General features: G+C 48.1%; 1 protein-coding gene across 1 annotated transcript; it reads left to right on the plus strand.

Moving 5' to 3' along the window:
* The first annotated feature begins 1,065 nt into the window (after positions 1-1,065).
* On the plus strand, positions 1,066-11,735 carry LOC126529225 (uncharacterized). The gene is made up of 4 exons (XM_050176829.2): positions 1,066-1,377; positions 4,268-4,435; positions 5,987-6,182; positions 8,407-11,735. The coding sequence occupies exons 1-4, from the start codon at positions 1,293-1,295 to the stop codon at positions 8,861-8,863; spliced, it is 906 nt and encodes a 301-aa protein (XP_050032786.2). The 5' UTR covers positions 1,066-1,292; the 3' UTR covers positions 8,864-11,735.
* The last annotated feature ends 7,048 nt before the right edge of the window (positions 11,736-18,783 follow it).

Here is an 18,783-nt window from a genome sequence, read left to right on the forward strand (position 1 = left end):
CATAAGCGCCAAGACATGTGTTTGCATTAAAACTCGAATAAACTCAAAATAATAACAGTGCACTAAGGATATCGAACCACACTATCATAACACCACATGTGCCCTTATAATCTCATGCTCGTCGGAACATTTCGACTACTATAGTGTGCCAGAAGTTAATTTGTCGAAGGCTGACAAGTCAACATGTGCCACAAATGCAAAAGTCACGAAGCCAAAAAAAAAAAAGTCGAATTAAATCAGGCTATAGTGTCTTCGTAAAACCGTAAAACGCAGAGTCAAGGTCGCGCCTGGTTAGGCTGGGCAAGACGTAGCAGCCGGCGGGCAAAGTTGGGTTAATTAGATCATCCAATGCATGGGCTCATGCAGGCGGAGCGCGTTGTCTATCGCAGCGCAAGTGGCCGATGAGAAAATTCACAGATTCTTGCTTAAGTGGGGTGGTTGTAATGCGATAACATGAGATCCTATCACACGATCATTATCCTTCGACATCCGCGCGACTTCTCTATAACTTAGGGTCGCCTGTGAGTCATCACATTATAATCTATGTACTGCGAATATCTACATTTGGTCTGCATAACGCTATCGCTGTGAAACGCTTCCGAACATACACGTTCGGTATCAATCCGGATACGCTGGTAATGAAATCAAGGTCGACCTATCCACGCGTTTGATTACGCTGCCCTGCGCTTTCGGCCCGCGTTATCAACGTGTGGCACAACGTTGCCGGCCCACCTCTGACCTGCACTATGCTATGGCGTCAACGATAAAAATGTACCCGGTGGCCAGAGAAAACGGTCGCACGACTAGCCATTTTCGTTTTCTTCCTGTTGAGCTGCAGCACAACTGGCCACCACATACCTGCGTAGGTCGGAAAACTAACTCATAAGTCGTCTTCGCCCAGACTAGCTCAGGTCGAGACCAACCCATGAGTCTGAGTTCGAGCGAGCCTTGCACGATTACAACTCTGGTTAAGTCGGAGCCAGCCTTTCTGAGTATGATTTTCCGTGAGCTTGAAGCGTCAAGAGGCTCAGTACAAGTTCGGTCACTCTTGAGTCGAAGTGAATCCTAAGCAAAACATTATATTTTTGTGAGTTGCCAACCTGTACGCATGCCGGTAACTGCGCAGGGCAAGCTGCCAATCCCAGCAGAGTCAGCAGCAGCAGCAACAGCAATCGCAGCGGGCGAATTCTGCACCCGACGGATCCGCGTCGTCCGTGGAACTGTGCGTCCCATCCTCGCTGGCCGACCAGCAACACCAACACCACCAACAGCAGCAGCAGCATCAGGTGGACATGATCTGCGCCACAACCGGTGGCCTGCAGCCGGTCATGCTCAACTCGGCTCCTTGCCCGCCCGCCACGTCGCCTTACAACCGAGGTATGGGCCGCTGTCTCAACTTACCTTTGGTCGAAGGTCGACTGCAAGAAAACTTTGGAAAGCGTGACGAGGCTATAGTTTATGTAATGAAGGTATAGAAAAAAGCGGCCTCCGTGCGAAATTCAAAGGCTTGAAATGCCGAGCCGATTTGTCGCAAAAGGCTTGCAAAAAAAGATACCTTTTTTGATTACGAATCTCAAGGAAACGACGCCATTGTCACTGGCCGGAAACGACGCACAACTCAGAGCGATGAAAACCGGCACGGCACCTGGGCATGGCCGTAAATGTATGCAACGCCGTTCCACACCAGTGAATTGAGTTTTATGCAAAAAATTATTAAAGGCTACTCTGACGCTACAGTGTTTCAGCTGCCCTATAAGAATAATAATTATTACATGAATTTCTCTAATCTTCACGATAGTGAGGTATGCATTTTCTTGAATATGAATAATTTGCAAAAGTTGCCAAGCCTTTACGAAATACGAAGTACGAAGTTTAGCCAAATCCATGTACTACACACATCATTCCCGCGCTGGCTGACCCACCGTACTCGTGGCAGCTCCAGTAAACACTGAAGCTAGAGTTCCATCGATTTAATTTCGTCGACAGTTCTACATTCCCAAATACATGTTCAGAGATCACGGTGCATGAATAGGCAATGTATTCTGCTCTTATTTGCTCCCGCATTGTAAGCACCGCCCCTCTCCACTTTCGTATGTTGTCCCGACTTTTATCGTGAACAGATCACAACGCTACGGAAAGATTGGCTCGGAAGAGAGTTGCTTGAAGCGGCCGTGACCGAATCCGCTGTACGTGATACGCACGCGCGTTAGCACTGCGTCGGTGCAGAGAAGCTGACAACCTAAGAATGTTGTGCAAGACACAGTGCTCTTCATCCCGTTGAGTATTTGTAAGCATTCTCCAACCAATTATACACCCTCGTTTCCTTGACGCCACGACGGAGGTGAACACGCATGCGCCTCGCGAGAGTTATATATGTCTTGTACTGTAAGGTACAGCTAGGTCAGATGCTGTGTGGTTCTGTAGGTGGAGCTTGTGCTGAATTCTTCAGCATGACCTCAGCTTGTGCTTAATTCTTCAGTATGAGCTCAGCTTGTGCTGAATTCTGCAGCACAAGCAGGGCGAGCACAATAAATTTCTAGTGATGCGTGCCCGTTAGTCTTACTTGCCGTGTTTTTTTCTTTACTTCTATACGTAGGGGGCCGCAAAGTCGAACTTCCAACTTTCTTGATTTACATTTCTGGCTTTTTGTTATGTGTTAGTCCAGTTACTTGTCTCTTTGATACTGATATTAAGTATTGATATTGGCATTGATATTAAGGAATCCCTTTGCATTATTACAAAGTCCCCACGTGCGTGGCCAATCAGGAAATTGGAGCTCGTAGCATGCTGACCCTTAGAGGTCAGATTGCAGGAGCATCGAGTAGCCCGGTGCGCAAAGGCCAACTAATCTGCATGTTCACAAACGTGTCTCAACGTGTTACTTTTCCCGGATTCGACCAAATAAAACAAAGCAACGCCCCCCATTCCCCCCCCCCCCTCTTCCTCCCGTGGGTTGAAGACGACACTGCGCCTCGATGGTTTTTACGACAAGGAGGTGCTTGAGAATTACTCCTCTGCTCCAGTACATTCGGGTATACACTGACAGTTTCTGATTTAAAAAAAAGAGTCTGAAAAAATTCACTCACAAATCACCGCGGCCTCTAACTCAAGCGCAGTGATCACTTCACCCTGGATGACGACAGTACCTTCACTTTCTTGAGTCATGGTTGAATGTCGACCCAGAAGCGTTCTAGAATGCGATGCTAATACTATTCGGAGAATGCGAACACACTTATACATAGTAATGTTTACATACGGATATGACTAAGAGGACGTTACGCTTTCTCATGGTACATGGACAGGCTCAAACGCTGGCCGTTTCGTGCCAGTATGTCACCTCGCTCTTGCCCTTACCCCACCTGTACGTCGCCGCTCTCCTTCCTAGTTCCCTCCGCCACTCTACGCCTTCGGCTACGTGGCTGACGCAAGCGACCTCCTTATCGGCACAGGATTACCTGGTGAAATTCATCAACGCTACATTGAAAGGTTGCACCAGCAAGGCCTTGGACTGAGGGCCTCCAGCAGCTCCATAGATGATTTTAAATAAAGTGTTCATCTCTCTCACTCTTGCCATCGGTGGGTGAAGCCAATAGCGGCCCGGGGGCAATCCTTGGCAAGGCTAGTGAGACGTATCAGGCACGGTCTTTTTTTACGGCGAGAACAAAGTGGGAGAAGGAAATCAGGTCCCCACCTCACTGAAGGCTTACTAGCTTTCAGCAAAACTTCCATAACCTCATTTTTTTCTCATATTAGGTTATAATGTCGACAATTCTTTTCGCAGAACACACACACTCATTATTGTTCTTGATTTGTGGAATATATTCATCAGGGAAGTACTGTAGTTTGTTCCTTTTCTTCCAACCCAATGTCGACACGTGAGAGTGGCGAGCAGTAGGATCGTTAGTGCTGGTCTCTTTTTGTGTGTTTGTGTGTCGACCATAGTTTCCAATGCCAGAAACTGAAATAAGTTGAAATATTGAATAAATATAATATGGCCGTAATATTTATTTCGGATCAGTACAGCGTCATCGAAAGGACGATTCTTCAATAATAAAAACAGATTATTAACGTGGGTCTCACACTTCTACTCGGTTTATTGATTGATTGATTGATTGATTGATTGATTGATTGATTGATTGATTGATTGATTGGTTGATCGATTGATTGATTGATTGATTGATTGATTGATTGATTGATTGATTGATTGATTGATTGATTGATTGATTGATTGATTGATTGATTCAACTGCTCCCTTGTCTCAACGCAGGCCAGTGCGCTTCCCCGCCGACGCCTCCAACGACACCGCAGCACGTGGCAATGGCCGCGGCTGCCACGGGTCGCTTCCTGGGCGCCACGACAGCGGCCACACTGGCTCACGACGCACTCAGCTCAGTGACGCAGACTGGGGGCATCGACTGCGCGCCTCAGCTACGAGGTGAGCGTTGTATCAGCCACGAAACGTCAGCATTTCTCGGTATCGTCTTTTTTTTTTTCGCACAGAATGCGCTTTGTCATTGTGCTCTCAAAATTTGCAAATATTGCGACAGCCCCTGATATACGCCCATGTCGTTTACCTGTTCACGTTTATCAATCACACTTGGGTAACACGTTACCTGACTCGGGTAACAGCCGGAGTGACGTCCCACTTTCTACCTGTCCAGTCCCTTCCGTGTTTTCTTTTTTCACTGCGATCTTTTCCGTTTTTTTTTTCCTTACGCACTGGAACATGTCATTGTCTAAATTCTAACTAGTCCAACTTTCTGCCTTAACTGATGTCCATCTGCCTAATCTTCGGAATGAGTAAACCTATATATGTGCAAGTAAAAAAAGTGAGAATTGACGAAAATAGGAATTGACGTAACGCAACCATGGATAAACTGTACTGAAGGCACTGAGCAGTGGGCACGGTACTGGTGAAATAGAAGAAGACGACGAGAAGTGCTGGCTTCCCCTTTTCGATATGGCGCCTACCTGTTTAAGCCTACCGCTACAACCTAGAGCTAGTGCCGCGAGGCGAACACCTCCGTTGTATGTGGTGAAGGTGATAAATGCGGGCGATTATACCAACAGCGAAATTTCATCAAAATCCCTCGTTGTAACAAAATAAGAACGATATCTTGATTGCCAGCCATGGATACCTTAGATGCGTCTGACAAACTTCTACGGCAGCTTTCTTAGACGTCAGTTTAGCGACCGGGTCACTTTACGTAATTCTAGGAACTGTGCCAAACATCTTCGCCGCCCTTCATGGTAACCTCTACTAAAATTGAGCGCTGGGTGGCAATGAATTATTCTTAACCAGTTTATACTGCTATCACTGCTTTAACGTGGTACCCAGACATGAACTAGGACGTCGATAGCTGTAGAAGCGTCGAATGCAAATTGTATAGCGTAATCTGAAAGCGCTGCCAGATACACAGTACACGCGCAGATGCCAATGCAAGCAAACTTTTCGTACGTACGCTGACACGGCGAAACTGTCTCTAAAACTCCTTACTCTAGGCGTATGAAACTCTATGCCAGGAATAAATGCATTTGTGGCACATATATTTGTGCATCTGTGCACAAATATTGTGCATCTGTGCATTTGTTGCACAAAATGCAAATATATCCTCGCAGCATTTTTGAAATCATACTCCATCGGTGTTTCTACTGCTCCCTGCTACACTATGGGCTTCCCACCATGAATATTGATAGCACCATCCCATTCACATATTCCTCCTTTTATCCTCTTTCAACACGTGATTGACCACGGCCTTGTTATGGAAAGGAAAGTCGATGAGCGTTCCCCAACAACTTCTCCGCAATGTTTAAAGAAGGCAAACTAACAAAAAACAGCTCTTCTGCGACTCTGTATTGGCTGTAACTTACCTCTCCTGTGTGGGCAGCATTTCCCGATTCAGATAGCTGGACCAGTTCCGTGAAAAATTTGTCTGTCTACCTGCGCTCCGTCTCGCGCGCAAAAATAAACTTTAAGCATGCGCAGGTCACGAAGGTGGCGCCACCAGTCGTTCTCTGGCCACGTGCAAGTACGGCGGTGGCGTAGACGCCACGGGCACGGCCGCCCAGGCGTCAGCTCACGCCGTTGCCATGACCACCGTCGACTCGTACGTCCACTTGGGGCTCAACCCGGCCGGTGGGGGACAGTACGGACCTTGTCCCGGACCCTGGAATGCACACAGGTGAGATGCACGAGTCGTTGTCGAAGAGGGATTTCCTTGTTGAGTTCCGCCATATTAGAACGCCCCGAGTTCCACTCAGGGCGTGAGCGCATTGTTCATTCACAAATGCATCGTGTGCCGAAAATCTAGCATAATCTGCCAAAGTCAAGTTGCTTTATGGGTTATATCACATTTTCACATGGGTGTGTGCAGAGCAGACAAAGGAATTGGAAAACAAATCTCTGTCTCTAATTATCAAAATTCTTATACTTGTAATCGCAAAAGGAAACAGATGTAGCATTAAAAAAGTAGGACAGAACCAAAACATGGCAAAGCAAGAATGATGACATTTCTTAATGTTTATCATCAGAATGTCGAACTTGTTTTCATCGTTGTGCCAAGGTATATGTAAACTGGTAGCGAAGGTTCCATAGAAGCTAGCCCACATGTCAAGAACATGGGGCTCGTTGTAGCCGTCGCCATCTACGTATCGTGCGGACAACTAAAAGCAAGCGAAAAAATTAAAAATCTTTAAAAGTCACGTCACAACCGGAAATCGCAGTGACGTCAAGATCTTACGCTGCTTGGCGCGAATGTTTGAATTTCTTCAGCGTCCGGCATTACGGCCGCTACGACAGCAGTCAATTTTCCTTTTGAGGCTGAGGCGAGCTTACGACTCGTCTCAGCTGAAACACCAGCGTGTCCTTTAACTATTAGGAGTGACGTATGTCTTTATGTGAACGTAGTTAGGCTGTTATTGACGGCAATAGCTCCAGTAGCTTCCTTAGAAAGGTGAGCGAATAGGATGTAAATAAATGACACTGCTAAAAAGCTTTCAAGATCACCTTCACTTTTATTCTTCTTGAGTAATGCAACAAATATAACTGAACAAACAAAACATGTTTCAATGATGAAAAGTACTATTACCAGCACACAGACGTAACGCATAGCAACCTACGCGAATCCTTTTCACAGAATTATTCGTAATTCCTTGCGACACCATGTATTCATATCCAACAATTATCAGACAACATTACCCCACACTATCATTTAGAAAACATTCCACTTACTAGTTTTGCTGCCCGTCTGACACTTAGAGTAAACGAACATAACGCGACGTTTGTTCGCCGGGCGTTCCGCATTTATAGTCACGACGAGAGAAGCACGTCGGGAGCCACGTCGTGAACATGCACGATAACAAAAAATCTGCACTCACACCTTTCGCCAGCGAATGCAGTGCGCTTGGTCAAGCAAAGTGAGAAGTGAAGCGAATGCCATTCTTTGAAGAAACACGCAAATAAATAAAAATGTAACTCGGACGAAACCGCCGCGTTCAAGTGAGCAACGCCATTCCGCATGACATAGCAGCTGGCCTGCACAGCCTTGCCAAGTCTTGCGCCAGAATCACTGGTTGGTAGGGGTCGCCAAGAAAAAAGTAATAAATTGTGAAATAGAAAAAAAAATTACATTTCTTCTTTTAGTGCAGGGAAAATATGTGAAGCGGCAAAGTTACTCGTATGCCAGTATTCTGATTAAAAATTTTAGAGCATTTTCTTACACATAGGTTTTCTAGTTTCAGTGTTTGTTCCCCCCTCACCTAGTCACGCTTCAATCGTGCACCACTAACTGATATCCTTGGCTATAGGTTTTGGCCCGCTTTTCGTTTCAAGCTTCGCGGCCTATTTAGATGGACCTTGGTTGTGCATCCCTCCTTCTGTGTCATCATCATCCCTCATCACACATTTGTGTCCCCGTTCCCCCTCCCCCTGTGCAGAGTAGCGGGCTAGGGCGCGTTAGCTCAGACCGACCTCTCTGCCTTCCTTCAAATAAATTCTCTCTCTCTCACGTCATGTCAGTAAAGATGAACACTCGTGATGGTGGTTCACACATTTCTGGTAAAGAACAGCACGCTTTGCTTCCCTTGACAGCAGTTCTCGGAAGTGCGATCACAAGCTGGTTCAACTTTCTGCTTTTCCTCTCCTTTAGTTAGGTATTACACGCAGTATCAAAAGTTTAGAAGGCAAATGATCAGTTTGCGTTTGACAGCTGCTGTCGGGCAGTGTGACCACAAACTGACTCATGCTTTTCCGTTAGTTGGACCCACGCACATCACTTCTTTACCCTTTTCTTCCAGTGCGGAGTAAACCAAAGAAACAGTCACATTGCTTAACCTCTGTGCCTTTCATTTTTCCCCCCTTTTTCTCAGCCGTTTAGACGACACGCACTAATATTGCTCTTCGCGCAGGTTTGCCGACCAGTTCGGCCAAGACCGGTTCCGGATGGGCTCCTGCTTCGGCCGCGAAGACCACCCACTGGACGGCTCTGCCGGTTCCATGGCTGCGGCGGCGGTCGACCGCTCGCACCCAGCCAACTCCGGCGCCATGTCGACCAATGCGGGCGTCGTGGACCACCACCACCTGTACCGAAACCACAACTACGGCACCGCGGCTGCTGCCGCGGCTGCGGCCGACTTCCGGAGGTCGGCGCCCGCCGGCTTCGTCGACGCCGACGGGTACTGTTCCACCCGCGGCGTTCTGGGTGTCCAGAACTGTCCGGTCTTCACGCACGTCGTGCAGACCACGGCCCAGGACCAAGGACTGTTCGGCACGGACGGAAGGTCGCAGATGATGGACGCTTCTTCCGGCGCTTGCGCGTACGGGACGGCACAGGCTCTGGCCGGACACTTCCTGTCGCCCCGATAACGTCGTGAAAGATGTGGGGTGCGTGTGTTTAAGTGCACAACCGCGTCATGCACGAGTGATGTGTTCTGATCTGTGTGCAGTGAAATGAGTTCGCGACGAACGCTTGCAGTCCTTACCAAGGGGAGGCGACGATGTGCTGGAGTTCCGGACGGTCCGAACACCTGGACCAGAGTAGCCCTGGCGGAAGCCGACTGCGGCTTTTCTTCTACGGCGCGTAGCTCTTGAAGTGTTTCAGAAGACTTGAGTCGTGGTCGGATGCATGGTGATAAACTAGGAGAGGACCCTGGCATTAAAGAACGCCGCTTGAAGGCTATCAGAGTGTCCCACTGTTTCAACTGAGGTGTACGCAGTGCAACAACTACGGCGGCAAGTGAACACCGGGAACGCCACCTGGACAATGTCGTGCGGTGTGCCTTTTGGAAACTCGGCGTGCAGGTCGGTACCATGGATTTCAAACTGCGCTTGTCTCTACCTTCTACTTCGAGAAAGTTCGTTACGGCGTTCTGTAGTCGGCGCAAGGCATCGGCTCTTCAAGTCCTTATGACCTTTCATCAGTATATCCTGCTTCCAGGTGATGAAGTTTGGCGGCGGCTTGTAATGGGCTTCAGCAAAGTCGTCCGGGAATAACATGCAACTCGACGTAAAATGCAACGCCTTAGGACGTCGGCAGTAAAGTGCAGCATTTCAGCCGCCTTAAGAAATCTGGACAATTGTGTTGAACAATGACGGCGAGCATGGACACGTGTTGAAGGCACCGTGAAGTGACATTTACAAGTGCATCGAGGGGCAGCAATGTTGTTCTTTGATGCTACGTAGAATGCACAAATTCAGACAGCTACGCAGCGCGCTGTAAACAATTTCGAGATGACGATTTACTCCCGCAGTGTTCAAGGAATCGCATGAACGATGTGTGCAGACGAGCAGATCACCTACTTCAAGCTAAGCTTGGATGGTGGGGTCAGACCTTACGGTTGACCATATAACATTACTGTGTATGTCGTTTACGAGTTTAACGTCAAGTCACAGTGCAGGTGTTCTCGCTGGATGGTGGGCTAATCAAGGAAACGCTGGACTCTACATCTCCTCCGGTACCCTTATAACGAAAAGTCTATAAGACTCACAGCCCCTGTCACGTTTGCAAGCACAGTGAGTGGAGTCGTATCACTATGACATATAGCGCCCTGAGCCCAGCTTATTTGACAGCTCACAGAAGGCTTCACCGGTAGTGCTTCTGCCCACGCGCGCTGCATTTCCTTGCCGACAATCTCACAAACGACTGTCTGTGCCTATAGTGCGCCAATAATGATATACTGTTCCTCAGTATTGTTCCTCTCTAGTATCGACTACAAGCTTCTGTAAACTAGGAATCTTGAGTTCCTGCCCACTGGGCAACTTCAAGCGACGCTCAGCGCCTTGTTCCCCCATTATTCTTCACTGAACGTTTCCGTTCAAACTGTGTGTCAGGGCTGGCCGCAAGTTTTGGCCGCAAGGATGGCACAGTGAACTCGTCTTGCGTCTACTATAGGTAGATCTACATTTGCGAGAATGACGTAAGACTGTGCGGTGCGACGTAATGGACACCCGAGAAACTTGCTACTGAGTGCCACAACGTGAGAATGCTGTTTGCAATCACAGTTCCTTCCCTAGTATTGCGCGTAACGCTGCTGCCTGTGCCTGTGACGCGGTTGGTTACATATTGTTACATGGAACGGTGTCTACTTTTATCAAGCGTATGAAACACGCTATTTCAGTGGGTTCTGAAGTCCGTTGAGCGAAACAATGGCTGCTGCGCAAACGAAGTTTGACTCAACGTGACCTTCCAATGGTATTGCCGCGTGCGAGAGAGGGAGGAGTTGTCGAGTGATAACGCCGGAAGACGGGGACGAAGTGTCGTCGCATTCGAATGTTTACTCACTGCAAATAAGTGTACATATGATGCTCCGCAACCTTAGAGAAGAAATCGGACCTCACTGTACTTACCTGTAAATTTGAGATTCCGAAAATCTTCCTGAAGAAACTGTGCATAATCCCCGCACTGTGTTCATGCTCCGATGCAAACGCAAGCTTTTGGCATGAGTGGTGGAGTATCTCATAAGCGCAGCCTATCGGACGTCCATGCTGCGACACACGTGAATAGGACTGCGATTGCTCTATGCAAACGACGACTATACAAGACACCTTACAACCAAGACGTATCCCCACGTTTGCTAGCTGGTCATGCACTGCCAATGACTAATCGTAACGCGTGCAGTCTGATCTGTATTCCGTGCCTTCTGAATAGATTATATCTTTCTGCATGTGACCCTCGGCAGCCTTGACTTGGTCTATGCACTGACTTCCGTTATCATACAATGCTTATCCGTGGAGTAACGGGCAAAGGGCAGTTGCGCTACGTTTGCGTAGACGTCTCGAAGTCATTGTGAGGCAGATTAGCAGTGACGGATATCATCGGTTGACGTAAGCGCGGCCCACGTGACATGGCGTGGTTCGTCGACGTGCACCCGTTCTCGCTACGTCTCGTTCGCTTCCGGGAAGGACAGCGAGCACATTTTCTTTAACGCACAAAAGTATGAACAGAAGATTCCTGCAGATTGATAACTTTGAAAGACTCTGTGGTGTGCAACATACGCTGAACGTTCTGTGAGCGACTCCGTACCGCGTTTTTGCTGTGCCGTCTGCTGAAACCAAAGATTCACCTTAGAATGTTGTTTTCGTTCCTTTTTTTTTATTTCTTTTTTCTAGCGACAGCCTCCGTTACTGGACTATTGTGAAGCACTGTTTACTGCGCAGCGGCGATCTCTCCTTCTCTTTCCCTCCAATAAACAGCGCCATACGACATCGCCACAGTTCATTAAAGCCTTGGTGAAATATGTGTACCTGCTGTCGTGACTCTTTGCCACTTCAAAGATGTAAAACGACCTCATAGAGACTGATTTCTTTATATATACGCTAGAAAAGCTACGCTCGTCTACCACATTGATTTAATTTTCGTTTGCCTACTTCGTGTACAAATAACTGGTTTCACCGACTACTGGGAACTGGACAAGAATACAGCAGGTATAGGGCGGTCGCCGGGTATGTAGAAAGGAGGAATGTGGTAATAAACAAGGTTCCTAATTTAATGTAGCAATCTGAAAAAATATGCATGATAGTATTTACAAGATTTGTATATTTGTGTTGCAGTACACAGATAATAGTGTGGATTAGATACAGAAGTTCTGACTTTTTTTTTCTTTGTGATTTACGAAACTTCCTTTCTGGATGGCATGCATGCAGACAAATTCGAACTACGCCACAAATGGGCTCACCCTGACTGTTTCTCTTCTTTTTTATTTTGGTCGAAGTGGTTCTACATTTACCAATTAAAATTTTTAAATATACGTATTGTCAGATAATAGTCACAAGGCTTGGACTTGCAGGGCTTGCAGTATACAGACGAAGCACCTCTACCAGATGCCACGTATAATAGTGACAGTGAGGAACCACAGTGGCACAACAGCGAGCAACGAAACTCTGCTTATTGGGCGAATTTCTTTCCCCCCTTAAAAAAACAAGAAAGAAAAACAAGTAACTTCAAGTTACACTTCAGCCCAACGATAACGGCGGTAAGCAGTCGACGATCATCGAAGTATACTTCGATGTACCAAGGGTGTTAGCTATTTCTACATGACTCGCAGGAGATTCCAGCGTAATCACTGGTGTAAAGCACTAGCTTTTCTTTGATTTCATCACTCGGAAGACAACGCCAAAGTGCCTACCTGCCGAACGTAAGAGCAGCGTGGAACTTGACTTTCAAATTTGAAGCCTCCTTATACCGGTGTCACGCGTACACTTGTGATCGCGATCGGGGCCAATGCGGATCTGGATCGGGTGTTGCTACACGGTCATTTGCGATCGCGATCCTGAGGAATCCGTATCTGGGTGATCGTGATTCTCAGATCGCGATCAGGCGTCGTGATCGCGATCGCAGGCTAACGTCTGCGCCCTCAAGAGCAGTATTCTGAAAACGCTAAAAGCAAAAAGTGAAGTGAGCTCAATAAGAAACGTTTAACATTTTTTTAGCAGCTACAAAAGGCTGTAAAATTGAACTATTGTGCAAATTTAAACACAATTTGCAAATCTGAATTTGTAGCTAATAGATTATGTAGTTCTGAGAGTTTCTGACGATCAGCAGGCGATAATAACTGGATCCGGATGGCTGGACCGTGTAGCAGTGACCATTATTGATCGCGATCGAGAAATTCGATCCGTAGTCATACCATCATACCGTAGTCATACCATCGTCATCGTTCGCACTTCGTTAAATGACTCTCGTCATGCCGTCGTCGTCGTGGCTTCTACGCCGACCCAGTGGCCCAAGTTGTCTAATCGCTTGGACCACTATTGATGTGTTTGTATACGTGGTCACAATGCCGTAGTGGCCGTTGCATTGCTGTCACACCAGCTTTGTCATCTTACTCTTGTTATGCAATCATCGTAACACAATCGTCGTCATACAGTGGTCACGCATTCACTGTCATACCGTCGTCACTGTCATACCGTCGCCAGCGGGGTATAGTTTCATCAACGACTTTACAGCCTCATGATCCGACACTCGTCATGCTAACGCCGTCACGGCATCGTTGTCATACAATCGTCGTGCATTGATGGTCCAAACGTCGCTGTGATGCCATTGTGACAGCTCCGTCGTCGTCATTTCAGCTTAGCAAGGTGACGCTCGTGATGCAGTCCTAGTCACGCTATTGTCTTTGCGCCATCGTTATCCTACGTGCAGTCTTCCCGATACAGTCGCCGTCAAGCCACTGCCGTCATACATTCGTCATTTTCCGCATACCGTGGTCACACCATCGTTGTCATTGCGCGGGCGTCATACAGTCGTCGTCCTGCATTTGTTGTCACACCATCCTGGAGATGCCGTCGGGTAGTTTAACCTCCGGCAGTCCAGGTTCGTCATCCGGCTCTCGTCATGGCATCGTCGTCACAGAGTTGACACATAACCAATGTCGTCGTATCGTCGCTGTCACATTGTCGTTTTACCGCCGCCATCCCCTCAGAAACGCCACCCAAATTTCATCATGCGGTCGTCATTATACCGCCTTTGATCCTTCCATCGAAGTCACTCATTCTTCGTCATCCTAATAGTCATGCTGACTTCATTCAATAGCGATTACGCTGGCGTTGTCATGGCGTCGTTGCCATTCCGTCCTCGTCGGGCAGTCGCTGCTACGCATCCGTTGTCACAGCGTCGTCGTCGCGTCATAGTGGTCACGCCATGGTCGTCACACCATGGTCGTCACACCATGGTCGTCACTACGGTTTTGTCATCCGGTTGCCATCATACTATCACCGCAACAAAATTTTCGTCATACACTCGTCATCGTCCCAATTTCCTAATGCCACCGTCATTATACCATAATCACTGTTTCACAGGAAGTATTCAGAGACCTGGATTAGGAAGAATTGGGGATAAGAGTTAATGGAGAATAGCTTAGTAACTTGCGATTAGCTGATGATATTGCCTTGCTTAGTAACTCAGGGGACCAATTGCAATGCATGCTCACTGACCTGGAGAGGCAAAGCAGAAAGGTGGGTTTAAAAATTAATCTGCAGTAAACTAAAGTAATGTCTGACAGTCTCGTAAGAGAACAGAAGTTTACGATAGGTAGCGAGGCACTGGAAGTGGTAAGGGAATACCTCTACTTAGAGCATGTAGTGACCGCTGATCCGGATCATGAGACTGAAATAATGAAAGGAATAAGAATGGGCTAGGGTGCGCTTGGCAGACATTCTCAGATCATAAACAGCAGGTTGCCATTAGCCCTCAAAAGAAAAGTGTATAACAGCTGTGTCTTACCAGTACTCAACTACGGGGCAGAAACCTGGAGGCTTACGAAAAGGGTTCTACTTAAATTGAGGACGACGCAACGAGCAATGGAAAGAAGAATGATGGGTGTAACGTTAAGGGATAATAAAAGAGCAGATTGGGTGAGGGAACAAACGCGAGTTAATGACAGCTTAGTTGAAATCAAGAAAAAGAAATGGGCATGGGCAGGACATGTAATGAGAAGGGAAGATAACCGATGGTCATTAAGGGTTGCGGACTGGATTCCAAGAGAACGGAATCGTAGCAGGGGGTGGCACAAAGTTTGGTGGGCGGATGAGATTAACAGGTTTGCAGGGACATGGCCACAATTAGCACGTGACCGGGGTAGTTGGAGAAGTATGGGAGAGGCTTTTGCCCTGCAGTGGGCGTAGCCAGGCTGATGATGATGATGATGACTGTTTCACAACCGTCATGCCGTTACCGTCATGCCATCGACATCCAACCGCCATTCTCGTTCCATCGGCATCATCGCTTCTTCGTCATTCCATCGTCATCACTCCATCGTCGTCATGCCGTGGTTTGCACGGGCGACTTTGTGAAGCAAGTATAATAGCAAAGTGGGCCGACACTTGAGGCAGTGTTTGTAGCATATCGACGAGGCGACGCAAGTTTCAGAATGACCACCATACATTTAAGTAAACGCGACTTCAGCATCACGGTATGCCACCGTGTTGCTTGAGTACTAATCGCATTACAGCCGACAGTCATCGTGAGATGGATTCAGCTGTAGTCTTTTTTCTCGACGCTTTCGATCCACTTCTCTTATTTAATGAAATTACTAAACATTGCCGACTTGGCAGGAGAGTTTATCCTCTTCTTCACCCGAAGCTCAGTAGAAGTCAGGCAGCTACTCTTAGAATGTTGCAGACGGGATCTTTCCGGTCGCGGGGCTTCCTCAGCAGGATATGTACTCTGATGTAAACCCTGGTTGTCCAGGCTGTAGCGAAAGCTTTTGCTCTATGGCTCATGCTCTGGTGATGTCCCGCGTTGCCTAATGACCTTCGCTCCAGTGAAGCCGAATGGGAGGAAGCCATCAGAAGCACGGTACTCCGAAAGCAAGCCCATGCTATCCAGAGGGCCCAGGAAAGGGCGGAGCGTCACGGAGTTCTGTCCTCTGCGCGGGCACGGCCCGTGGTTACGACAGCCTCCCGTTAGGGGGTCCTGACAGTAGCTCTTCAGGATCAAATAAAGTTCGCCGTCCCTCCGTCCGTCCGTCCCTCCATCTATCTATCTATCTATCTATCTATCTATCTATCTATCTATCTATCTATCTATCTATCTATCTATCTATCTATCTATCTATCTATCTATCTATCTATCTATCTATCTATCTATCTATCTATCCGTCTATCCGTCTATCCATCTGTCTATCCGTCTATCCGTCTGTCTGTCTGTCGTCCGTCCGTCCGTCCGTCCGTCCGTCCGTCTGTCTGTCTGTCTGTCTGTCTGTCTGTCTGTCCGTCCGTCCGTCCGTCCGTCCGTCCGTCCGTCCGTCCGTCCGTCCGTCCGTCTGTCTGTCTGTCTGTCTGTCTGTCTGTCTGTCTGTCTGTCTGTCTGTCTGTCTGTCGACGCTGTGGCAATGGCGAAGCTCGGACTTACGAGGTGGCCAGACGACGACAGCAATCATTGTCGTCTATCACCTATGACGCAACAAAGAAAGATTAAATTTGAATGTGCGTGTGAACCCTTCACCACAGAACACGAACAGGTGCCCCCAGAAACCGGAACCGGAAGTGAAACCCAACGGTGCTCTTTGCCCCTGCGGCTTTCGCGACTGCAACGTCACGACTGCTGCGCATGCGCCTATCGCTCCCACCGAAAACCAGTGGCCAGACGAGCGCTAGTAGTAATGTCCCTCGTCCCTTATGTTAGCGTTGCGTGGCGGTCCTCCTTTTGGGCTCTATGATACTTCTTGGACGTGAGAACGGCCTGCGCCACATTTCCAGTGACGCGGTAAATTTACCTTCTTTTTTTTTGCTTAAGGCGTTGTGCGACTGACCAACCCCCCCAATTAGCAACGACGACGTCATCCTTGATAGCTAATGCGAAAATCGGTTACAAACTACGAGCGTGAGGCTCAATAACTTTGCTCAGGAGGCTGCTTGTTGCAAAATTCACGGAGTAAACAACTGAAAGTGATTTATTTTTCGAATAGAAGGCCCGCCCTCTGCACGTGTACTGCGATGAACATCTGCGTATACGTATACTAATTTCACGGCTAGTACGTTTACTAGTTCTCAGCAATATTTGGTACGGAGCCTGTAGATCCGGTTTTCACCACAGCTGTCCTCTGACAACTGCCACATATACAATAGCATTTCCGGCTTCAGGTTACAAAAAAACTAAAACGTGCTTCTTAACAGGACTTCGCGCAGTGAAAGGACACGCATACATTCAGTGGAAAATTAACCCTGGTGAGTGGATAAATCATAGACCCGCCTAAGCGCAGTCACTTGTTTGCTTTATACCGTATTTATTCAAATGCATGCCAACACTTTCTTTTCTTTAATAAAAATACAGAACGAAATGGTAGTCGGCCTAGATCTCGGAATGTGGTTTGGCCGCAATCGTCAGGCAATTAAGGTGGATTCCCACGACGGCCCCAATTCCGCGAACGAGCCTTAATTGTGGTCATGTGCCGCTCAATCAACGCCGCACACGTGGACAAAGCAACTATAAGCTGCTGGTGGTACAATCCGTAGCGGGCTCAGTCACGTAATACTCGTCCGCGGAATACGGTCCGTCCTGTGAATCCAGCTTAACGCGTCACTTCTTCGCGGCCACACTATTTACACTTTATTCGCAGCATAGCTTCCGAGACCTGGAAGCGACCCCCCCCCCCCCCCTTCCCCTAGACTGCAGGTTACGGTTTCGTGTACGTCATTTTGACGCTCGAGGCATCGCTCGGAACAAGTTCAGACGTACGTCTAACTTGGACATGCTTTCGATATGCCTGTACTTTTCGCTTAGTAAGGTATCGAACTAGATTGCGGCTGCATGGAATGAAATTCACGCCAAGCTATTCGTGCGAGTTTTCTCACTGTGGAGCAATTTCGAACGCGCTACAGACACCAGCCAGGACAGTACACTGTGGGAAGAAATAACTGACAACGAGGTGTAGCGGCTGGGTTCTCAAAGATGTCGAATCTACTTTGCTCGTGGAGGAGTAAGTGAACGTGGGGCTGTGCCGGATATCCGGGACGCTTTACAAACCAGATTATATTTACATATGTTCAAGGAAATTCAAAGTAGTACAGAAAAAATTAATGATGAAGTTGTAGTAGCCCATCACTCCCGCCATCCGTTGCTCCTTTTATCCCTGCGTGGTCATTGTTCAGTCACTTGCCCCAATCCGGCGTCAGGAGACAGATGACATCAGGTCCCACCAAACCGGAGCTCGTTCACCCTTACCCTCCGAAGGGAGCGATGGAGGCGAAATGCGAAAACACCCATGTGCTTAGATTTCAGGGCACGTTAAAGAACCCGAGGTGGCCGAAATTTCCGGAGTCCTCCACTACGACGTGCCTCATAATCAGAAAGTGGTTTTGGCACGTAAAATCCCACAATTTAATTTTTTTTTTCCGAAGGGAGCTTTGTCGGAAACGCACGCACATCACGGGGCACAAAGAGGGAAAGGGGGGAACGTGCACTGACTCCGACCGTACACTGACATGCCAATTCGTGCGGCTGACAAGTGATGGCCGTGTTCTTGCTAATTGCCCGAAGCTCTCCTGACCGAGGTACTGCCGTGTTGGCCATAAACCATCCGTTTCGAGAACCATTTTGACGAGGCCGTCGCCCTGTTCCCCATAATCGCACTAGCCGTGACCGGAGGTTGACGCGTGGTGAACGGCCGATCCCAACAACCCGTCCACCGCCAGGAAAAGGGCTTGAAAGGGGGCAGCTCATCGGTGCCCCTTAAAGAGGCCTTGGCCGCTCAGCAGGCTCAGGTCCGGCTCGACGTTCCGGGCTCAGCGGCAGGATCGAACGGCCGATCACAACAGAGGCCAGCTTGGGACGAGCCTCAAAAACAGGG

Source organism: Dermacentor andersoni, chromosome 8 (genome assembly GCF_023375885.2).
Source record: "Dermacentor andersoni chromosome 8, qqDerAnde1_hic_scaffold, whole genome shotgun sequence".
In the NCBI taxonomy this organism is placed as follows: Eukaryota; Metazoa; Arthropoda; class Arachnida; order Ixodida; family Ixodidae; genus Dermacentor; species Dermacentor andersoni.